The 24,636-nt window shown below is 40.9% G+C and overlaps 3 protein-coding genes across 4 annotated transcripts in view; 2 read left to right on the forward strand and 1 right to left on the reverse strand.

The window, feature by feature from the left end:
* Nucleotides 1–5,667, forward strand: LOC115048272 (phosphatidylinositol 4-phosphate 5-kinase-like protein 1). Its single transcript, XM_029509596.1, has 10 exons — nucleotides 1–279; nucleotides 742–930; nucleotides 1,014–1,064; nucleotides 1,174–1,328; nucleotides 1,915–2,039; nucleotides 3,472–3,506; nucleotides 3,581–3,636; nucleotides 3,725–3,834; nucleotides 3,975–4,137; nucleotides 4,950–5,667. The coding sequence occupies exons 2-10, from the start codon at nucleotides 742–744 to the stop codon at nucleotides 5,389–5,391; spliced, it is 1,326 nt and encodes a 441-aa protein (XP_029365456.1). The 5' UTR covers nucleotides 1–279; the 3' UTR covers nucleotides 5,392–5,667.
* Nucleotides 5,417–24,391, reverse strand: pnpla7b (patatin-like phospholipase domain containing 7b). 2 transcript variants are annotated; one of them, XM_029509595.1, is made up of 35 exons: nucleotides 23,995–24,391; nucleotides 23,197–23,239; nucleotides 22,772–22,846; nucleotides 22,436–22,523; nucleotides 21,921–22,000; nucleotides 21,655–21,749; nucleotides 21,213–21,353; nucleotides 19,447–19,606; nucleotides 19,246–19,326; nucleotides 18,634–18,762; nucleotides 18,207–18,287; nucleotides 17,716–17,836; nucleotides 17,520–17,597; nucleotides 16,542–16,624; nucleotides 16,090–16,233; nucleotides 15,818–15,895; nucleotides 15,465–15,670; nucleotides 15,258–15,389; nucleotides 14,753–14,876; nucleotides 14,399–14,588; nucleotides 13,994–14,143; nucleotides 13,503–13,566; nucleotides 13,100–13,268; nucleotides 12,291–12,473; nucleotides 12,073–12,191; nucleotides 10,509–10,665; nucleotides 10,258–10,374; nucleotides 9,969–10,038; nucleotides 9,602–9,718; nucleotides 8,913–9,061; nucleotides 8,638–8,790; nucleotides 8,434–8,550; nucleotides 7,433–7,517; nucleotides 7,046–7,174; nucleotides 5,417–6,925 (listed from the first exon to the last, which is right to left on the reverse strand). In XM_029509595.1, the coding sequence occupies exons 2-35, from the start codon at nucleotides 23,236–23,238 to the stop codon at nucleotides 6,921–6,923; spliced, it is 3,912 nt and encodes a 1,303-aa protein (XP_029365455.1). In that variant the 5' UTR covers nucleotide 23,239; nucleotides 23,995–24,391; the 3' UTR covers nucleotides 5,417–6,920. The 2 variants fall into 2 exon arrangements, with proteins under 2 accessions (XP_029365455.1, XP_029365454.1); XM_029509594.1 differs by having other exon boundaries at nucleotides 7,050–7,174; nucleotides 23,995–24,389.
* mrpl41 (mitochondrial ribosomal protein L41) overlaps nucleotides 24,375–24,636 on the forward strand; it is a 1,955-nt gene continuing 1,693 nt past the window's right edge. Inside the window, exon 1 of the mRNA XM_029509601.1 lies at nucleotides 24,375–24,427. The gene's annotated coding sequence lies outside the window, so the exon portion shown is untranslated. The remainder of the gene's footprint in view (nucleotides 24,428–24,636) is intronic.

Below are 24,636 nucleotides of genomic sequence, written 5' to 3' on the forward strand. Positions count from 1 at the left end.
TCATGAGTTCAGTGACAGATGAATTGTGGATGTCTGGATTTCCTCTCCCCAGGGCTTCCCTCCTGGTAGCACCCACAGTTAAGAAATTCCAGCTGCACACCTTCCGTTTGGCACACCCTGATGATCTTGCCTAACCTGTTGGGAATGCGGTAGAATTGAATGGGAGGGAACATTACACACAAAGACAAGAGACATTTCAGGCGAGGGCACCTTGTAAGAAGACAAGTTGTATGAAACATTTGCTGAGTTTCTCGGTTTAGTCTATACGAGACAGTCCAGGTAAGAGTTTCCTGTGTGATTCAGCTTTCTAGGATCATTTTAAAAGAATGGAAATCTAACTTCTGAGATTTTACTCATGATGTATTTCACTGTATGTGAAGTGTGTTTGCATATTGTGTGTAAGTAATCTACACAGATGCTCAGAATTAGAATCAGCGTAATTGGTCCAGTATGTATATACATACAGGAAATTTGACTCCATTTATACGTGAAACAAGTGTCATGAAAACATTTGGTTAAAAAGGAGTGCGAAAAATGTACAGAAATACAAATGAAATAATATTAAAACAATAATGGTGAGTTGAAGTATACATCATGATCTCTCCTGCTCTCTATCTTTTTACTATACAAATTGTCCAAATAAATAGATAATTTAAATAATTGTCCCCTTGTGTCCAACGTCCAAACACATACTGTGGTTGAAGACAGAAGTATGTTTTTTTTGGCTGGTTTGTGGAACAGATGGCCCAGAGAAGACCTACAGGTGCCTCTACAACTGCCAGGCGGAGATACTGGTGGCAGCTGAGACGCCGATGGAGGATGCTCGGAGTGTTTGAGATCAATCCTGAGCATGAGTTCTTCCATCTGACATCCGTGATGAAAGAGGGAATGCAGGCTTTAATTCAGGCCACTATGGACACGCCAGAGCAGGTGAACTATTATTTAAGGCTGCAGTGTAAATATGATATGATACAGATATAATTTTATTCCTGTACATCTGAACTTTTTCACAGGACACGCTAACAGCTGAACATTTCAAAGCAGAGGAAACTCACACCCATGAGGCAAGCAGTTGTTCTCACATTTTCAAAGCCTTAAATAGAGACAGTTGGATAATGCCGTCATGTATGATCACCTATTTGATCTTTGACCTGTTCCATCCTCACCCTCCAGGGGTATCAGATGCAGACGTTTGCAGCACCAGTGTTTGCTAAACTGAGGCGTTCACTGGACATCACAGAGGAGGAGTATATGAACTCCCTCTGTCTTGGTGGCTACTACCTTCAGTTTGTAAGCAACTCCAAAAGCAAGGCAGACTTCTTTGTCACGTGAGCATAACCCTCTGTCACACAAACCCTTTTGACTTATCCTAACTGTCCAGCTCCAACAGGTAGAGACAATGCAGGAAACGGTTTTCATGAAATGAGGAGCAAAGTGTGGAAGTAACTCATGAGCTTTGCATGATATTTCACAAAGGTCAGAAGCCACTGACTTTTTTCTGATATGGCAACTGACCTGGTAGCTGTTCCTTCAAGGTACCAAAGAGCTGTTCCAAGAGATTCAGTGCATTTAGTGTAAGACTGGGCCAACTTCAAAAGTAGGAACTCTTCAAATCCCATTTTTAATCAAAACACAAATTCTGTAGGTCCCATTTTGCCATTTTTATGATGTTGTCTCAAACCATTATTTGTCAATTAACAAAGAACTAATATTTTGTTTATGAATTAATGTATTTGACACATCTGTGGGGTTTATATCATTTAGAACTGCTGGAGCAGCTTTGGCTCCAGTTGTTTACATATCTGACACTCTCGACACAGATAAAGCAACTTAACCATAGTTTACACAGCTTCCTCTAACAAGAAGACCAAGATTTATATTATTCTCAGGTGACAAGTTTGTGCTTGGTTTCAGGAATGACAAGAGGTTCTTTTTGAAAACCCAGAGCAGACGTGAGGTCAGGTTTCTCCTGTCCAATCTCCAGGCATATATGGACCACTTGGAAAAATTTCCCCATTCGTTGATGGTGAGATTTCTAGGTAAGAGTGATTATGTTACCATTGCACTGCTCCGCCATAATAAAAGGACATTGCAACAGTCTAAAAAGTGCTTGGCTAATCAACTTGAACTAAATTATATCCTAAATCTGTCTTTCCCAAACTTGATTCCCAAAATATGTTTTAATGTAACCAAGCCCCTCCCAAAATGCATCCACATTAACAATAAAACACATCCGAAATGTTTGCTGTGGTGTAACACAGAAAAATGTACCGTATTTTCCGCACTATAAGGCGCACCTTCAATGAATGACATATTTTAAAACTTTTTCCATATATAAGGCGCACCGCATTATAAGGCGCTACAGTAGAGGCTGGGGTTACGTTACGTTACGCGTTAATGTCCATATTCACAATATGACCAACCTTGTTCAACTGTAAACACACAAAAGAAACACGTAAAGCTCACTTTATCAGTTCATTCCTCATCTACCAATCCCTCGAATTCTTCTTCTTCAGTGTCCGAATTGAACAGCTGGGCGAATGCGGCATCCAACACGCCCGGCTCCGTCTCATCAAAGTCGTCATTAATCGAGTCAGTGTCGCTGTTGTTGTCTGGCAGTTCAGTGACAATTCCTGCCTTCCTGAAAGCTCGGACCACAGTTGAGACTGATATATCAGCCCAGGCATTTACGATCCACTGGCAGATATATATATGGATCAATATCAATATTGATCCATATATAAGGCGCACCGGATTATAAGGCGCATGGTCAGTTTTTGAAAAAATTGAAGGCTCTTAGGTGCGCCTTATAGTGCGGAAAATACGGTAATTAAAGATAAAAAAATATATAGTTTGATATAAATTATAGTATTCAAAGTATTCAAGGACTCTCCAGACATGTTTTAAAGCCTGAAACTACTTTTGTATGATAAATACTTAGTTTAACATGATTTTCCCACATAAAAGTATGAAAAAAACATCATAATGGCATCATCAACAACATCACAAAAAAACCTGGACCAGGTTTTACACCCCAACCACCACCAGGCTGACAGGACAAACAGGAATGAGGAGCCTCAACCACATGTTTGAACCCCAGTCAGAAAGTAGTGAGTAGTCTGAGAGCAGAATCCAAAACTCGCTGACATTTCAGAGTGGTTAAAGTAGATAGCATCGTTAATTTCTTTGTGCAGCTTGATAACTTGGAACTGGCAGCGGCTGACACAGTATCTGTGTCCCAGTTGGGCGTTACATCCTTCAGAGGAAATGGCCTGCTAAGGTGTTTGTAGGCTGCTAAGTAGAGATAAATTAAAGATTCAATTAGTGATATGTAATCAGAGAAGTAATACCACTGTGTGAGAAACATCCTAAAGTTATTCCCTCTTTAAAAATAATAAATCACTTTTTTTACGTCACTAATAGCTGATTAGTGACATGATTAAATAACATGCATCCTTCTCTTCTTTCCAGGCGTCCACAGGATTGTTATTCCGAACCAGATAAAGGTATTTCATCAGTTTAATAATGAGGCCATTATATCTACCTTTTACTATACAAGTGTTGTTTGTGATCTTTCCAGAAGTACTTCATTGTGATGCAGAGTGTGTTTTACCCTGATGAGAGGATCAATATTAGGTGCAGTATATACGTTGTCAGAATGTTTTGTTTTGTGGATTTATTGATATATTTTACGGTTGTTTGAAATAGCAATTTTGTTGTATAGATATGATATTAAAGGAGCTGAAGTGGGCAGGTGGGCCAACCCTGACACAGGGGGAAAACAAATAATAAAAGTGCTGAAGGACAATAACTTCAAAGGATCCATTGCATTAGGTAAGTGTCCTCACCCCTAAACTGACTACTCTATTTATTTCTGTAGTCACACAGTAAATGACGTGTCTGTTTCACCTTAGTCACAAATTGAGACACACACAATGGAAACGTTACTGTGGTTATTAATTTTGTTGCTGCAGGTCCAGAGAAATCCTGGTTCACCAGTCAAGTGAAAGCGGATGCTGCCTTTCTTAAGGAGCTCAATGTGCTGGACTACAGTCTCCTGCTGGCCCAACAACCTTTGCATCGGGATGAGCTGGAAGGAAAACACTCCCTGGCAAATGTTGTTATTCGTACCACAATGTGGGTTTTAACAAAGCTGTTTCCATGGAAGTCAAGGACACATTACACTGGGGTACAACATTAGCACTGACAGACTAGGTGATTCAGGGAGTTCAGACCTTAGGCTGTATAAGACACAGTGTCTTAGTAAGTCAGTGCACTACCTGCAGTAGATTCGATTCTTCATCAAGTCAGCCACCATCTCTTTTTTTTAAAAAGTGGCTAAAACACATTTGTCCACAACAGAACATCAATTATATTGATACTCTCACACCACCATGACACAGAAGCTGAATGATCTCTTTGAGACTGCTGTGTTGTCCTTGAGTCAGTGTATGTTCAGTGTGGTTAAGCTGTGAGAGCTTGGGCAACAACCAAACAAAAGAAAGAGAAGAAGTCAAACCAAATACTACAAACTAAAACTGCCATGCAGATTCTTAATGGTCAACTTTAGTAGAAGCTTACTTTACTCAGCTTTAGGCTAAAGAGACAGAAATTTGCTACTTATATTTAAGTGAATATTCTACACACAAGTAAGAGGTACTTAGTTTATTAATAGAAAATAATAGTAAACCCAGCTAAAAGTTTAATTTCGAGTTGGGTTAAATCCTGAATTAATTGCCTTTAAAGGTCTAGTCTTATTCATTACATGTGCTGCTCAGTAACTGTTAACATTAATTTTTGTCTTCAGGCTTCTATTTCTGTGATCACTATGATGTGTTTTGAATTCAGAATTGGTCTGGGTTTATTAGATTTATGAAAACCTGGTTAATCTTGGTTTTTTTGGACTCATGTAAGAGAAAACCTGTGTGTGACTCTTGTCTGTTGTGTAGGTCTGTGGACTTGGATGCCAGTCCCACAGAATCAGACCCTTCTACTGTTCCGCTCCTGGAGCCCATGGCTGAGGTGGCAGCAGATACTACAGACTGTGGGTCGACCCAAACTCAGGCAGCCGCTGAGGGTACAAGCGAAGTGATCCCCCTCCAGGAGATAACCAGCCCCACACAAGAAACTAGGACTGACTCCATACTGCAGGAATTCCACGAGCATCATCACAGACTACTGCCTAACTGCAAAAATGCCATTCATGTGATTGACGGGCCAGAGCAGCGCTACTTTGTGGGTATTATAGACATTTTTACTGTGTACAACTTGAAGAAAAGACTAGAGAACCTTTGGAAAAGCCTTCGCTACCCAGGCAGAGCTTTTTCCACAGTTAGACCTACCAAGTACTCAGGTCGGTTCAGCCAGTGGATACAAGACCGCACTCAGTGACTCAGAAAGCCATCACCGATAAACATCAGGTACACAGTTTTTATTGTACTGTGTGAAAAATACACATCATGGTTCTAAAAATGTTACAGCTTCTTGCCAGTGATGTATTTCACAAGTTTGTTTTTTTTTTTTGTATATAGTCATTTCTTTTAGTCAGATATGTTCTCTATGAGTGATTAGAATCAATTATCTATATTGTAATCACATGATGCCAGATAAAAATAATGCTCCAAATGCTCACTTGTTTGTACTGTTCCAATTAAAATGAGTTCTTTGACAAAATGCAGTAAATTTGCAGTTTCATCCATCCAGCCTTGCTCAAATCAACTCAAGTCAACTCTCTGTGAGGCCACTTGTTGCTTTGTGAGCTGGCGTCCCTTGGTCGCCTTCTTTTCTGAAACCAAAAGGAAGAGGTAGGGACATCTTCCCATAGATTTCGGAACAATCTGACTTGTATTTATAACCAGGGGATTGGCCCCCTGATGCAGATTAAACTGAATGAAGGTTTAAAGCTCTTTGACTTCCTCACAAAGTTACATCAAGGGATGTTCGCATTACAGTTAGTAAAAAATCTCTGGGGATAACTGCGACGATGCTCCATTTCAATCTGACACTTGAGACTACTACTGCAGATTGAAAGGGAATCAGGGAGGAGACAGTTTTTGCACCATTTCAGGTGAATGTAAAACACCACCACCCCCGTGCTCCCCTACATCTGCTTGCACTGCCACATACATGCCACGCTTTCTCAAAAATCAGGTTCATGTAAGAAACACATACATGAAACATGTTTGGCGTGTGAAAAGTTTAGTCACATTAGTCACATCTACAGCATCCTTTCATCATCCTCATGAAGGTAACACTACTTGAAATACACAGAAATAAATGTACCGCTTAAACTTATACGTAAACATTGTGAAGTGCAGTGTAGAGTTTAATGAATCTGAGCTTATCATGGAAAGAAGCAGCTTTGCAGAAAGTGGCACAGCATAAAATGAAATATGCTGACAGACTGAAGTGCATTTGTGCATGACCTGGTTGTCTAACGTTAAATGTGAGGCTACATTACTATTTATAAATTGTTGTTCAAAACAAGCAAAATATAGTATTACACTTTTTTCCAACAAGTTAGCAAACTACTTTTTCTCTACTGTCCCAGATTTCTCCCAAAGAGGTGATGGGGTTGTCTGATTTTCCTTCTTTAAAAACCCAGATCTCCCAGAGGGTTTGATGAATGAAGACCTGGGTTCTCCTGTTTAGATCATCGAAACTGAAAAACATCTAGGCTCCAAATCAAACTGATACTTTTTTACCTTGCAGTTCTGTGTCCATGTGCAGGTCACTGATCATGCTACCTGGCAGTTACCTGATATTACTATAACTGGCAGTGACATGTCTGCAATGCAAACTCAGTGCGTTTCTTGAATATCATGTTGTACATCGAGGCCAGGAGCCTGACAGGTCTTCGGAACTTTGATGGAAGTCATGAAGAGTTCTTTAGCTGGAGTCAATCTCGGATTTGTATGTCTTCATCCTGTGCAAAAGAGAAAAGTTTATTATTGCTTCTGTTATTTCTTAATAACGTAATTAATAATAATTATTGTAACTAATTATTCCTTTTGTTAACATCAAATGCAATTGCACGGACACATACGTACTGTTTCAGCAGTGTCTGCTGTCTCCTCTTCCTCCGTTTGTTCACTGCCCGGGGTGAACGCCTCAAAGTCAGAAACTGCGCTTTCAATCTCATCATAGTCTGTCTGGTATTCATCAGACAGCTCCTCTGAAAGCACAAAGCAGGAGATGGTGTTACCATCCACTGCACTTCAGGATAGTCACACGTACTACTACAGTAATACTTTGTACTTCTAAGTATTAGTTTTTAATGTTTTAGAGTTTCTGTGATTGAAATTCAACAATGATCTCTGCTCTGAACATCAAAAGCACACTTGTTTGTTTTTTTTTTTTTGAGATTTAAACTATTTTTCTACATATATGTAAAGGAAGACAGAGAGCCATATGTGACATCTTGGTAACTAACCGTCGATTAAGGCATTCTTGACGGGTTCTATTCTTGACACAATCTCTGCCAGGTCAGTGAAGGAGGCATTTGGACAGGTGACCACCTGAAAGATACACATCATCATCCTATTCATTTTTGATTAAATAACGAGAACGGAAATCCATAAAACAGCGCCAACACTTAAAACATTCATGTCCCTATATGTGTACTACCAACTTAATGCACTAATATTTGTGTGGACAAACTTCACTGAAGAGCTACACTTCTAACTCCAGGTGTTGTTCCGCTACACTGTAGAAAACTGTTCTGAGAGACAAAACTTATTCCACTGTTCACCTTCCAATCACACCTGGACCCCTTTCATCTGTTTAGAGTCCAAACTGCACCAGTGAAGGCACCATAACATCTTCACTCTTTACTCACCCCTGCACTCTTAGGAAAGAGCTTCTATTGACTGACTTCAGCTCAGCCTGCAACGCAATATTCCCACAACACTTAACTGAACATTAGCTAACTAGTCCTCTTCAACTGAATCTTGGACTTCTATGGTCAGTCCAGGTCATCAGTGACGCCTTCAACACAAGAATAACACTTCCTGAGGCGAAGGAGACCAGCGTGGTGGAAGACCAACAGCCTTTCCCTAAATCTTCCCTAAATGTGGAGGAGGTCTGACACTCGAGTGAAGGCGACCAGCTCTAGGAATTACTGCGAGCACAGATCACATTTTTAAGACATTTCCTGGACCTCACTCTAAGAAATTATGAGAGTCTCTCTTCTAATGAAGCTGGGCAACCTTGTGCTTGTCCTCACCACATTTTGACAAAGGCATCCTGACCAGCTGCAGACTTTAGACTTTCACCTCTAATCATCTTTGTGTTTACTAAAAAGAGATCATATGGATAACATTATCATTTCTATTTTTTTGTTCGTTTTGTGCTATTCACACTCAACTACTGCTGTAATTTGATGTTGCTGTTATTTAAATGACCAGGTCACTGGTGTATGGATGTTGCCCTGACATGGCCAGCTTTGGTTTTGTGGAACTCCTCCTGATGTCTGTCTTTGAGCATGTTGTCCACCACTCTGCTGCGCTGCCACACATCAAACAGGGTCTTCCCATGGTGGTATCCGACCTCCTGCAGCAACAGTGAAGGAGGCGTCAGGGTGAGAGTCAGGCCATAGGATGATTAGGAATGACATCGAAGAGGAGACATTGAACTCACAGCGATCTCGTCGAACTTTCCAAACTCGAGTGTGCCGTAGTGGTCGATGGGGGGTCGGATGTACTCACAGTATTCACTGTCTTTGACCTCTTCCAGCTGCCGCACACAGCACACGTAAGCCAGCCTTGTTTGAATCTCTGCCATGTTCAAGACCTGGAAGAAAGACAAATAGAGTTCAGCAATGCTGGAATGTTCAGTGCTTAGCGTGGACAAGCGGCACACAGATTTCATTAGCTGAATGGGAAAAGCAGACGAAGGTCACAGTAAGTGCGTACTTTGACTCTCTCAGCCAGCGGGTTGAATCGTTTCCACAGCAGCCACCAGCCGTTCAGGGAGTCACCATAGTTGGTCAGGTTTCTTTCATCACGGCTCCCAACATCAATTGCAATGACAACCTTGGCCCCCATGGAGCGAGCCACATCAGCTAGATAACACAAAGGGACTGATGCATTGAAAGTTTTTTTCACAGAGCAAATACCAAAGACTGGGTGTTTCTATTATTTTGTCAACATAAAGGTGTAACGGAACATGAAAGAAACACCTCACTGTATAATATTCACGGCTCCACACAACACACGCTCCAAAATAATCACAATATCAAATCAAGCCTTTTCTAATATATATATATATATATATATGGCAATCAGAAAACACTAAATATTGGGAAAAATAATTGGCCTGGCTGAAAAGGTTTTGATTTTTCTACTTTGATAATTTAGGTTATGTTGTCTGTTATTCCAGGTAAGTGCTGTGACATAATCCAGCATCAGTCCATTTAAACAGAGGTATGAATGCCACAGCAGAAATACTGGTCTTACACTTCAGGCTGCAGGAAACAAAGTAGCATTAAAATAATGCACTTTCAAATCAAGTTAGGATTGAAGAGGAAGCACATTATCCCGGTCATTATCAGAAGTTATCATAAATTCATAAATATATTTCCAAAACCCAGCCCACTCCTCACCAGGCAGGTTGTTGATGTATCCTCCATCCATGAGTAAATGCCCATCTTTAGGATCACAAAGGGGTGGCAGGTAACCAGATAGGGACATGCTGGCTCTGACATAACGCCACAATGACCCTGAAGAGAGAGGAAGTGAAGTATTAACAGGGTGACAGATGTCTGACTTTAGAAGATATTAAATAAATTCACTTCATGTCTATTTACTATCTTCAGCCGAGGTCATTTCATATATCAAAGACTCGTGTTCAATTTATTGAACTGTATCCAATCAGCATTTCATTTTTGGGCTGGCAACTGCCCAGTCTACCTAGATTCATTAAGGATCGCAATGAAGCTGTCATTTCATGTTTTTTAAAATGAAACCGACCGTCAGTGTGAACTCTCATGGAGGAAGCTGTGATGTCTGTCGTGATGTTGAAATATGGCAACCAAAGGTCCTAGCAGAGGAGAGCCAGAGAAAGTCAGAAAAAGTAACATCAGTGATCATGCGATTATGATTTGTAATAATCAGAAAAAGCATTTGAGAAATCAATCACTTTTGGTGCGTTTGTTAAGTTTATTGGAACAAAACTAGATGTAATTTTTTTCGTGTGGCATTTTAGTTATATTAATCAAAAATAATAGCATACAATAAAGGCTTGGTAAAAAGTACTTACCTCTATCTGTTTGTCCTTGAAGACAGAACTGACACTGGAATTAAAGGAAGCTCCGGAGAACATGGATGTAACTGGGTATGTCAAATCCAGTATCTTCTTAAAGTATGAGGTCATGTCCTAGGAAGGGCATTACAGACGGATGTAAACAAATCTGTTTATTCTTAGTAACAAAAAAATGTGATTTACAGCCATAATATTAGCAGTGAAGATTCAACTTAAAGTTTCAAATGTTTAATAGGATGAGAAATCACCATGGCCCATTCCCGAGCACGGACCCTCGACCGACTGTAACTCTTCTCTTCAGCATATAGCGCCCCCATAAAGGAGCCAATGGAGGTGCCTCCCACCAAGTCGATAGGGATCCCCGCTTCCTTCAGCGCCCGCAGGATGCCGACCTGAGAGCAACCCCTGAGAAGATATCCAGCAAATTACATTATGACTTCTAATGCACATTTTCTTCAAATATTTTTATAATTTTGCCAAGGTCATTGGTGGTAGTTATTTTATTATGTTAGAGATAGTTTTATGATTATGTGAAGACATGCTGCCTCAAATCATTCCAATAAGAATATATCAATTGAAGAAGTTTCAGCTGAACGAGTCAGCTATTAAAATGAGTCAAAGCAGTTTAGAGAGACACAGGAGCACAGATAAAGGGCACTGTCCACACAAACCCATTCAATGAGTGGATGCTATGACTAAAGAAATAGTCTAAACATATGTTCTATCCTTCATTCAGACGGTCATATGTAAAAGCATCCTCTGTGTAACTAGTATCTAGTGTACTCAGGTGACCACCCGTATTCTCGGATCACAGCTGAGAGGAGTACAGTCCCTACCTTGTCAGAGCTCCAGGACAAGCCAGAGCAGTGAGAAAAAGAAACACATTAATCATAATAATAACAAGAGGAACCCACCTGCTCATTGAAAGGTACAAGTAACCTACAACATGCTCACCATGTACTGTATGCGCTAATTTTCTTTTTCTTGTTTTCTGTTTGTACTGTTTTAAGCAGAGGGTTAATAAAATGTTAATGTTGTACTGACAGACTAACACAGGTACCAAGAAATATAACAAAATATATGATAACATTCAATGATAACTACATATGTAAGTTATTCTGAATCTAAAAATCTATAAAAAGGGGTGGAACCATAGGCAGTGAATGAAAATAAACCAGAACGCAGCGGAGGTATTAGGTGGGCTGGGCTACTGTGTGACTGAGAGACTGTACCACACAGTCAGGATAAAGGATGGATCATATCAAATCCAGCCCTCATGCCACCCCAGCTCCATAAACCGAAATGGTGACTTTTCAATTAAAGACAGAAGGCTTCAAAGCAGAAGTTAACAAAGCAGTGAGTGGCATCACTGAAAAATAAAACCAGCCAATGCAACATACATCACTAAGACAGAGTCAGAAATTCACTACAGCGTGAAATAGATTTTGTCCAAAGAGTTTCCAAATGAAAAAAATCTTCAGAAAGGTTTCAAACAAAAATTTTTTTGCACTCCATCACTTTATTTCATACTCTATAATGTATTACAAACCAGCCTGACTGGTAAACCAAAACTGTCGTGGTGTCATTAATGCATCAAGAATACAACATTGTTGTTTAACTCAACCAATGTGGGATCCTAAATGATATCCCCCTTATTTTAACACACATTTAAATACCCATCCTAAGCACGACAAAAACCTGGCAGACCAGTGGATTTGATTCAGACTGGGATTTTTCCTTTGGAACTTTGGATTGTGAAACCTTTGGATTTCACAATGCTACTGTGTTAAATGTGTTACCATATAGATCTACCTGGCACCTCCTCCACCAAGAACAAGGGCGATGCTGTTTCCTGTCAGGATCCTGGCCAGGCGTGAGAAATCAGAGTGGCGATCTGGAGATTTTTCAAACACCCGCTGGTACAGCTCTCTCTGAAAATCACGCACACAGAAAGAAAGAGAGAGAGAGAAATTAAGTATATTAAGTATTTGCAAACTGGACAGGAATTGTCCATTGTTGGAGGTTATTACCAGCTTAGGTAAACTCCTTCTGGAGAATACCCTGCGGGGGCAGGACAGGTGGTGGTGTCTGGAGATCCAGCTCCGCATGTTCAGCCACTCGGCTGTCCCTTTGGGTGGTGGACCGTCCTCCCTGTGCAGTAACACCAGCTGCTTCTGAGCCCGAACTGAGCTGCCCTCCAACATTCGCTCCAACTGTAGGTGGAGGAGAGGAAAAAGAGGCAAAGAGATTCCACTGGGCTCATCAGTGAGATCCACTGCAGAATGGCTGCTGATCCACTCATGAAGCAGTAGATGTCAGTTGTAGTGAATGTAAGAATGACTTGGCTAAAGCACAAGAACTTAACTTTACGTTCCTTTAGATTCCAGCAACAGAGCCTTGTCTATTTCTGGGCACAATCCAAATTTATTCTATAGCTAGACAAAGAAATCCAATATGTTTTCTCAGAAAAAATATCCCTTGCAAAATAGAAATCAATCATTCATTGACAAAAAGGTCTTACTATATAAGTGTGACTGTACTTCTTGTGTAATAGTGGCCCAGATGGCTGAAGTGCAAATTCCAAGTCAGTGTTTGCTCACATATAATTTAACAGGAGACACACAATAGTGAAAGCTGGAACTTTATATATATATATAGAAAGAGAGAGAGAGCAAGAGAAGAAGGAACTTTTTCAATAAACTTCAATATTACTAGTGCAGTCACAGCCTGATGGTCATCAGATAGAAAGCTTAGTTTATGGATCATCAGCATTGGCTTTGCTTTTCAGACCCAGAATCTGTGTCCACCATTTTACGTAATCCATAAGATTAACACTAACCTCCCCCACAGTTGGCTCCTGCTCACCCAGGCCCACGATGATGATGCAGTCAGCTTGGCGGATACAGCGTTGGGTCCAAGGCGTTAGACCAGAGTCTGACTGGTAGAGGACAATGCGATGGATGTCCTCCTGCTGCCCGAGCCAACTGGACAGACGGTACTCATGGACACTTCAGAGGAGAAGTACAAATCTTACTGTTTGTAGATGAATGCAACTAAAACAACTGTTTGTCAATAAGAATTTCATTATTAGATTGTAGTAAATGACTTCAAATCGTATCAATCTCAATTATCTCCCTTGTTTGTTGGAGAAACGACCAGTGTTCCTCATGGAACCTCAGCAAAATTGGAACTTAGTCTCATTTGCTAGGACTGCTCAATTTACAGTTTCATCAAATGTTTACCTGTCAAGAGCAGCAGAGCCTAGTCGCTGTTTGATGATATCACTCGTCAGGAGTTGAGTGGGACCTTCAGAATACAGAAATAGATCAAGTACTTTCAATGAAATGCTTTAAAATCTAAGTAAATCAAAGTGAAGATTTGGAGATCAAAGTGGAGAACCCATTTAAAACAGCATGGATCTGGTTAAAGGGACAAGTCCAGGTTTTACCACCAGAATGGCGGTAAAAGTTTATGTCAAGATGACCTGAACATGAAACATTTGGAAGGTAAAATATCAAGAACAGCCGTCATCCACGTTCTATGCAGTTGGTGTTAACATGGGTTTTACATGATGCCTTCATCATCATGATCATCATGCCAATCGACGGCTTCCTGTCTGCCAATATCCAACCTGTTCCTGCCAAAACGCAACACAATCCACGGAGGGAGTGGTTTCTGCTTGACTCTTCAGGCAGCTGTGTGCGTGCGTGTGTGTGTGTGTGTGTGTGTGTACCGATGCCACTGAGAGCATGCTGCAGCTCCAGAGTAAAGGATGTGAGGGGAACCTCCTCAGACACAGGCAGGATGGCCACTGTGGACAGGTTGGAGGCTGGATTCCCAGCATCCCATTTACTAGTGGGGGTGGTGAGAGCCAGACTCCGAGCTGCAGAGGACAGGAACTTTTTCTCATTGGATGTTTCACACAGTAAACATAAAAGCAATATAATGTTCCATATGCTCTTAATGTCTTTTTTAAAATCAAAGCTCCTGTTGATCTATCTGAACCTGATTTGGAACTTAAGTTACAACTTTTTTTCTTTCTTTTTTTTTTGCCATATTGGCTGATGGATCCTTTTCATGTGTCTGAATCAAAGTGGCCTTGACATGGTACCTATTGATGTAATGAGTGTGTGAGTACCAGCCAGAGGTCCGTTCATCTGCTGCATGTTGCCTAGTATCTTCTGTCCCAGCAAATGAATCAGCCTTGTGACAACCTGAGGATACCTCCTCTTGATGGAGTTCAGTGCTCCTTCTGGCAGCTTAGCCAGCTCAGAATCCCTGACAGCGTGGACCGTGGTGGCTCGGTTCATGTGCGTGACGGCCTCAACCTGATCGTGCCACACAAAAGGGGCACTGTAATTTGTATTTCCTAAAAGATTTCCACCGGAAGTGTGACCTATATTTGTCTTTTCGTTCAAAATAAATTGTTTTCTTCCATTTGTTAACCTTTCGTCTAGTTTTTGTAATAAAAAAAATCATGCCGCCCACTCACCACACCAATTAGGTCTCCGCGACCATACTCTCCAGCCAGCTCCTTCTTCCCATCATCCTTAGCAATAACAGAGCGCAGTCGTCCACTCAGGACGATGAATGTGCTGTCTGACTTGTCTCCTTGTCTAAACACAAATAGCGTTATCGAGAGCCGTCCATTGGAAAGACACCTTGGTGAGGACACATTCACTTCTACAGGCAATTTCCAATTGTCAGTTAACTTAATGTGCACGTTTATAGTCAGTGTGAGGAAGCCAGAGTTGGCAGAGGCAGAGGGAGAACATGGAGGCTTCCCACAAAAATGATAGCACCTTCTTCATGAAATACATAATCAAGAAAGAGCAAAATCAAATACAACTTCACACACGTCATGATTTTAAGAATTCGATATATTCTGATTAGATTAATTATCAGCAGTGAGTAAGCAAACCAGTTACCATGAAATCATTTAATCACTGTTTGCCTTTCTGACATATCCAGTTGTTTTGGGTCTATAGAGGAGATACCTGTAGACGGCACGGCCGGCCTCCACAGCCATCCAGTCCAGGGCAAAGTCAATCTGTCTGACAAATGGTGACACCCTCTTCACCACGGTGTGAGCCACATTCAGCACCACCCGTGGCTCCTCACGCATTATCCTGCAATGTTAAAGACATGGGTGTGTTTTCATGTGTGTACAACCCAAACAAACAAATGGAGGAGTTTGGTCATACTCATAGAAGTGAGCCTTGGAAATGGAGAGGAAGGTGCAATCTCTGTGAGCTCGGATGGTGTAGATGAGGGGCTCCCCTGTGAGCACAGCCAAGTGACCCACCATCTCCCCTGGGTGTGTGACAAACAGAAGGGTCTCTTCTTCACGATCGATCATACGCTGGTAAACGTGGAGCAAACCGGAGATGATAAACGCCACGCTCACATCCTGTATGTGATATGGAGAAGATAGAATATCTCTCACAAATCTCTTTTCTATAGAGTTCAATATATTGCGTGTGTAATTTTAGAAACAAGATTTCACCTTGACAAATAAATTGAAGGTTTCTCTGTGTGTGAATATTCAGCCACTAACCTGGTCTCCTTGATGGGCCACAACAGAGCCTGCTTTGACCTGGCGAAGAATCACCCTTCCCTCCAGTAGACTGTGGTCCTGGTGACATCAAATGAAGTTTAACATAACCATCAGAATTATAAGACATGACATAATCGTACGTACCTACTTAACTGTAATATTTCACTGTTTTTAAACTACACTTCACCAGAGCTCTGAGACTCTAACCTTAACCTCTGTGGGATCGGTACCTTTGTGATGAAGTGCAGTATAGGGCTTGCGTTGTAAGCTACCTGTATTTGGATGACCTGCAGCAGATCCTTTTTGGCAGCTTGGAAAATGGCATTGACTTTATTATGGTGGACACTTCCTTCATCACTATATTGATAAACAGCAGATGGAGTTTGCTGCATTGTCACACTCTTCTTCAGGATAGACTGAGGAAACAAAGAGACAGAAAACATAGTGAGAAAAACAAAAACACAAACTGGATGCTCAATTTCTAACCATACTATAATTCTTCATATACAATACACTAAGATAAGTTACCGAACATATCCACTAAGGCTTCAGAGGAGTGTTTCCCTTTCCATGAGACTGGGCTCTGGTTGAAATGGCAGCATAATTTGCTCTTAATCAGTGCTGATAGGAAAATTGACGTTTCTACCTATAATGAAGCCAACCTCTCTGGATTCTACCCAGAAAACCTCTGATGGTATGTGAAAGACATGTCTTAATCAGAGACCTTCACGGGGCTCTGAGGCACCGTCTCCTCTCTGGCTATTCCAGCCCGTTCATACACTCTGTTGAGGTCTGCTGACATTTCACCTGCATGACACAAAGCAATCAGATAATATATTAATCATTCAAGTCTGGTAACAGTGCACTGATGTGTGTCAAGGATGGAATATTTGCTAAATGTTAGAAACCTGCTGATTTTACTATTGGAGCAACACTCAACATTTTAAGTCATCTTGTGGAAGCCTTTGCCTCAAAGCTTGATTCCAAGTGTGCAAGTATTACTTGAATGGGTTTGAGCATAAAGCTTCCAAAGTGTGCCCTTGTATTAAAAAAGTATGACTCTCTACAGTGCAGATGCATAACAACTAACCCCAACTAAAAACAGTCACCTGATCTGAACAGTAAACACTGAAAGGTTTCACGTAAATCATACCTTCAAAGCAATTGTGGTGGGCTAAAGAGACAAGATTAAAAAAAATAAAGGTTTTACTTAGAGAGAGAGAGAGAGAGAACAGAGCACACAGCTCTACAGTAAAATCAGGTTTTCAATAGCGAAATGTGAAATATGTTCAGTCCATTATCAAACTGGAGCAGAACAGTTGGACAGTGGAAACAGAGGCGACACTTCGATGTGGGCCAGGATTAGTTTTCCCACCGCTGTCTGAGTGATCAGATTTCACTGTTAACACCCCGTCTGAACTGGCCACAGAGGTGGAAAAAGTTTTATATTAGTTATTATTAATGACCTACAAAAGACGCAACATGAAACTGGCAGAAATTTGCATTTCACTTTTTTGACATTAACCTCAGCTCCTAAGAATTAAGGTTTTTAAATGTTTCTTCAGTTGTCATACTGTGTAATCAACTTCTGAAAGCTAATACCATATAGACTTACTGCAAATGACCTACTGACACCCAGGTGCTGAAAATAAAATATAAAAATATGTAAAATATGCAAGTCTAACAGAGCTACTGTGTGTACCTGTAACAGCCTGTGGGGTTGACAGGGGATGAGATTTCTTGTATTTTGATGAGGATGTGTCAGAGGAGCTGGATTTTTCTGTTATTGCATGTATGAAAACAACAACAACAACAACAACAACAGATAAGTAAGATAACACACACATACATTACAGCAGTGACAGTGTGAATGCTGCACGGACGCTGTTGATTCTGACCTGCCTCAGTTTTTTCAGAGCCCTGCTCCTCAGAGTGGGAAGGCTGTCTGCGGACGCCTCTGTACAAATGAGTCTCACCCAGAACATGGGCCACTGACACCAAGGAAATGGCTTGGCTCTCCTGAAACAGACACTTCAATCAATATAAAAAACCCAAAAGACCTAAATGAAAAATAAAATAAAAATGATAATGTCTGTGGTGGAGATGAAAAATAATAATATTTATTTATATATATTCCAAGACTACAAAATCTTACACATGTTCAGATGCTTATTCTACAAGTATATAAATATTGAATTGTATGTCTCCTCCTTTCTTCAATGAACGTGAGCAGATATTAAACATTACTCCTGTTCTCACTTTGACGTAGTGTTGTATATGACTGAACACAATGTGGCAAAACTGCATGGAAATGTGACTGAACCGGTAACATACAAGATAATCATGATCTATCTATGCCAGAGCACACAGTCTGGAACAAGCACAGTACCGGGTTGAAAAGCTCAGTGGTCAAGCCAAGGTAGTTGTGTAATGCAAGGAAGGTGACCCTCTGAAGACGCACCATTATTATCTGTAGAGGAGAGAAAGAAAGACTGATACAGACAGACACACTCAGAGCTACGGACGATTTAGAGACACCAATTATTCCAACCATGATGTCTTTAGACGGAGGGAGGAAACCAGAGTACCAGAGGAAACACAGGCAAGCACAGGGAGAGTATGTGCACTCTGTACGGAATGGCCCCAGGCTGGGGAACCGAACCTATGACCTTCTTGTTGTGGGGCAACAGCACTAACCACTATGTTGCTGTACTGCCCACAAAGACTGGAGAGTCAATGTAAAAATGAAAAGATAAAAGGAAAACAGTAGTTAAGAGAAAGTCATGTGAAAATGTCTTTTGCGGAGATGAATTTACCTGAATAACTCGAACCAGAGTTTCTGGATATTTCTCAAACACTGACTGGAAAGCTGCAGCTGGAAGACGCAAGACAGTGGAAGGAACTGCAGCCCTCGCTGACACCGTCTTGTAAGGTGCTGGATAGCCCTGAAATGTAGCAGTGAAAACTTCCCCTAAATAGATAATTGAAGCAAAATGTGATCATGATGAAATACTGAAATTAAAGACTAAAGCTGTGGTTCCTCGAGGCAACTGATTGGCTGCTACGGAATTCTAAATGGGATGAAAAGTCCTTTGCAAAAAAGTACATTACCAAAAGGATAAATGAATTATAAATTAGAAACAAAAATTACAGAGAGAAGAGATAGATGAGATGATCTTTTCCCTGACTCAGAGATGCATTTCTCCATTTTTCCATCACATCCTACATCCCAAAACTGGACCTAACCACTAATCTAAAGTTTCAACCTGAGAGCAAGGAGGATACTGAAAACCAAAATGACCAAAATCAAAGCTGGTCTGCATGTTTTGAACGATTAGACCACTTTTTTTCTCAGATAAAAAAAACTACTGGATCTGCCTGCATGAAAATGAGAAACAGGAGAGAAAATGGGGGTGACAGACACATACAGTAATGATATCCAGAATACTGAGCAGACTGTGGACGCTGTCTCCTGGTAAAACTTCTTTCACCACCGGATCAGTACCATCCTGTAGGGAAGAAAAACCATGCGGATGTTCACTGCATGTTTGATGGTTTTCCAAACTGATCAACTGAATGAGTGCCGATTCTCTACTTAAAGTCAAACGCCTTCCTGACTCCACTCTTACACTCTCGTGGATGCAGAGCTCCAGGCGGCCATCTTGAACCACATAAATACTGTCGTCTGTGTCACCTGGTCGGAAGAGTCCCTCTCCCTGGTGCAGCTGAATCAGCACCATGTGACGACACAGCTCCAGGAAGAGAGGCTTCTCAAAGTGGCCGAGCACCCTGGTGACAACATGTGTTTGTGTGCTGTGGTTACAGCAGAACAAATGATTTGCACCAAATTTAACACTGCCATCAGTCCAGGGACAGTATTTCTAAGATTAAGATGCCCATGGTTGAATACATCCAGTTCTTGACACCACAATTAGTGAGCTGAAAAATAACATACAAAAATTTATCTGTTCTCATGTAGAAGACTAAAGACTAATGAAACTAACACAGTAATCCCAGACTAGGTGGGTTATGTGAACCCTCTGGGTGTACCAGAACCTACTGGACATGTCAGCAGGCATCCAGCAGGGATCCAGCAGGGATCCTTATTTTTTCTTTCATTCATTCATCTTAAACTGCTTATCCACTTATTCCACGTCGTGGGTGGTGTTGGAGCCAATTCCAGCTCACATTAGGCAATAGCACATCCTGGACAGGTCACCAGGTCATCACACAACACACACAGACAGACAAAGACCAACAACCACTCACTCTCACACTCAGACCTACGGACAATTTAGAGTCACCAACTACCCTATTAGTTTGTACGATAGAAGGAGTACCCCAAAGAAAACCACCCAAGCACAGGGAGAACATGCAAACAGCACAGAGAGGCCCAAGGCCTGGGAACCAAACCTGCAACCTCTTGTCTTGGGGCTTATTACCTTATCCTAAGCCAAAATTTCATCCAGGATTATTACATATCAATAAGCCTGATGAAGGGTTCTCTAGTCTAGCTCTAATAAATTAAGTTGAGAGTAAAGCATAATATTTAAAAGTAAAAATATTAATATTTTTACTTATTGTACTAGAGTTTACTCATGAGCTAATTTACAACTAGACCAACAATGAGTGAGTCTGTGTTTGTTTTTTACATTTACATTCATTCATGTGCCAGACTCTTTCATCCACAGCAGCCTGTAAATGGGAACATCAGTAAAGCTTCCGTGCAGTGGAAGGTCTCGGTGTAAATACTGATGTATTACTTCAGCGTACAAGAACAGATAAGAAACTGCAACAAAAGTGCTTGTCAGCCATGTTAACAGTCTGGACTGACGTTGGCTTGATGGCAGGGACGATGATGCCAAACCACATTTCTTGGAGGAAGGCAGTAGCTGAGAAGGAGCATAAAGATGAATGGCTCTGCTCAGGTTGATGGTGCAGACCCAGTGGTCCCTCTGAGGCAAACATACATACTGCATTTTGAAATACCTGTAAATGTTTCACTGAGCACTGCAGTAATCGAGGCGCGAGATAAGCAAGGCTTAGACCAAGAGCTGGGTGGTGTGGCGAGACAGGAAGGCCTGATTTTCTGTTGTTGCCCAGGTTTCTTGTTGTCTGATAATTTATGGCTATGAAAACTGATTAAGGGACTGTCATCATACATATATAACTCAAACTGATAGTGGGGTTGGAAACCAATCAAACAAAGCCATGTGTACACATAACTTTAAATTTATGACCAATAAAATGCGTGTGTATGTGTCTGGTTTTGAGCTTTAACTTATTTTTAGTCTTCTGGCCCCTGGTCTAGGAAATATTGGAAAACAGCTCATTACAGTTGGACTGTGGGGCTGCACAGAAACATTGTTGCTGCTCATCAGGAAGTCTGACTTACCTGACATTTTTCAACATGTAGAGCACCTCAGAGGGAAGATGGGAGTTCTGGACATCAAACTCAGTCAGATCAGCCTCCAGCAGGCAGGGAGGGGGCTCCTTGGGCTGAAGGGTGGGGGGATCCCTCCGAATACGCAGGATCCTGTCACAATACACACTTCTCTGAACTTCGCAAAGCAATATCACTATTTAGGTGCCAAATAAAAAGCAGTTCACCTTTATGCCACTAGTTATATTATAGACATACATATATTAGATTATATTATTACACTATGTGACACTCTATAAAAAAGCACATTATTTTTCATTCCTCATTTAGATACCACATTTAACAGTGGCTGCTTTGGTAATATACCAGTTCATCCGCTTTGGTAAATGATCTGACACTTGCAGCTGCTGGTTAAAGGTTGAAACAACAAATAAGACGTGGGAAAAGGACTCACTTTCGAGCTATAGACAGGACTTTTGTCCTTTTCCTCAGTCTCTGCCGAGACGCAGAGTTTGAGTTTGTGGGGGGCGGTGAGGACAATGTTTGAACCTGCAACAGCAAGAAAATGAAATATTTGACTTTTTGACATCTTTGCGCTTAAATGATGCTTTACATACCTTGATAATAATGGTTCATTTTATTTATGAGAATACCTCCGTGGTGCAGCAACAGGGAGCCGATAGGATATTGTGCAGTGTGTCTATAGCAGTGTGTACTGACCTTTCTCATGATCTTTCGTCCATAGAACATCACTTTGTCTCTCTTCCTGAAGCGATAATGAGGAACACCAGCCTCTTCCTCTGAAACACACCAAACCTGCTCTGTCAGTCCATCTGTCATCTACAGTATGAATCAGTCTGTGCCTCTCAAGGTCTGAGTCTGGTTTGAATATATCAACATTTTGTTTCAGGGGCTCTTAACTGAAATCATTCCCTCACTCATAGAATTAGTTTCCTGTTAAAACATATGTGGTATAACTGTGAAATTAGTGGTACTGGATACATTTCCAAAACCAATTACTGGTTTACCCCCAACTCATATGTACAGTATATATAAACTAATGTGTGAAACAGATGAATGGTAAAACCATTGGGGTATTGTCATCAGCAATATTGTAACATTACTGAGCCAGTGTATAAAACAGTATTTGGATGTGTTTTACATGACTTGAATGAAACTTTTCTGATACAAATACACTGAAACAGAAATGAGTGCAGAGTGTGAAAGACACTGACTTGAAAGCTTATATCTTCTGTAGAGCAGAAAAACAACAACTCCAACCAATGACGTCACTGCCACGGCTCCAATCAACACAGCCGTCCACTGAAATTGCAAAACCGTTATTTAATGTAATCAAACTATCTGATATCAGATACCTTTTGTTTACTCTGCCCAATTCTCGACACTTTTCTCTGTTACTGTTACCTCAAACACTATATTGCCATTTTTTGCAAAATGAAAAAAATTTTAATCTTAATTACAACATGTACAACACATTAATTACATTCCAAATATCTAAACAAGCACTGTTCGTTCTGTTGACTGTAGTCAGGGATCAGTTGTCAGGTTACCATATTGATTTCTGTCCTTTCTTCTACAAACTGCTGCATCCTGGCCTTAATCTCACTGCTGCATGAAACCAGGTTCTGAAAGATAGATCAGAGGAACAGCTGACACAAGCGGCTCTGCCAAAGATCATGACAGCAGCAGTCGGAGCGGATCAACCAACTGTTTTTCATTTTCCAATGTGTCTTCAGCATTTCAAAGACGAAAAAAAAAAATAAAAAATCTGTGTTGATAGAAGCTTTACAGAATATGTGCAACGCATTTGCCCTGTATTTATTGAGAATTATACATTCGAGTTATGAGAACTGATGTGTTGTCATGAACTTGTGCATAAATATGCTGCTAAGCACGAGGATGATAACATTTTTCAGACAAGAAAACAATATTTTCAGACAATGAAGTCCCATGAATGGTGTTGAGGAAGACATACTGGGTAGATACTGCAGCTCTCCTCTTCATTGTTGTCCTGCATGCTGCAGATTTGTTTGAAATGAAAGAGAGAACACATAATAAAATTAATACACAAAGTCTATAGGAAATGAAACTGCTGGCCAAGTAATAGTTATTTTTAAGCGACATTTCATAGGGAAGGTTTTATTTAAAATCCATTAAAATCATACTCACAACAACAACAACAACAACAATATTATTATTATTACTTTTTCCTTTATATTAATAATCATAATAAAAAGTGTCAAGGAACAGGTCACACAGCAAAAGACTTTGGACCACAAACGTCAGTCAAGAGAAAGAGGTCACAAGCTCAGTGTTTGTAACGTGACGCTCCCTCCTGCACTTTAACACAGCTCTGCTCCCAAACATCCACCAGTCAGCAGGCTCTGACTGAGGGGCTATAGGACACCATGACCAGATTTAACTGGCAGATGCAGATTTGTAAAGGCTTCAGTGACACTAGGGAGGATGGCGGAGGTGTATAATGATAGGAGTCAAAAGCAGTGTGTTGAAGATGAAGCCAAATAACTCTCTGCTATAGTTTGATATTTCCATGTAGACAACACTTAAAGAGTAAGAGCTAAAACTGAATGACTGATATAAAAGTGAATGAATCTGAGCTTTTCACTTTTTTCAGCTGCCTGCACAGACCCCGGTGCTGGGGTCGCAGTCCGCTACACAACAAAAGGGCAAATCAATGCATGCTGAAAAGTCTGAAACATACAAAATAACTTTTGACATATCCTTTTCAAATCAGTGTCAGTTTGGCACGTACCTTTCTCTTTGTGTTTGCTTCACTATAACAGAGTAAAGACCACAAGGCGAGGACAATCTGAATGTCCCGTCAAAGTAAAGCCCTCATCGGAGGACATGCACGCAGAGCCGGCTGTGATGAAGGCAGAGACCGAGCTGATAGGATGTAGGAGGAGAACCGATGGCTGCATCTCGACTATGTCAGCACACTGGACATTGACGCGGAGCTTGGAGGGCTTTCTGATGTACACACGATGCGTTCTGGTCATTTACTTTGAAGGAGCATTCTCCTGTTGTTGTTCTCTCTGCCGTCCGGACTCATTGGCCAATCATTGACAGATGAGCACAAGTATCTCGGATTGTAATTGGTGGAGCTTAGTCTTTTCGGCCAATCACTGAAGATTTCATTCGGTAGTCGGACGCATTGCTGTCATCGGACTGACGGTGTGCTCAAGGTGAGAGGAGCTGTACTTTTTTTCCTGCGAGTTATAAATATATGTTTGATGTAAAATGCTAACATTTTTAACGGTGTCTGCCGTTGCTGGGGAAATGTCTACTTATATTAGCAGCAGAAACGGACAAAGCTAACGATAGATAGCTAGTCAAAGACGGTTAGCATCACAACATCTTCATCACTTATTCACTCCTCACTAGCCAGCAACGT

Source organism: Echeneis naucrates, chromosome 9, assembly GCF_900963305.1.
Source record: "Echeneis naucrates chromosome 9, fEcheNa1.1, whole genome shotgun sequence".
NCBI classification, from domain to species: Eukaryota; Metazoa; Chordata; class Actinopteri; order Carangiformes; family Echeneidae; genus Echeneis; species Echeneis naucrates.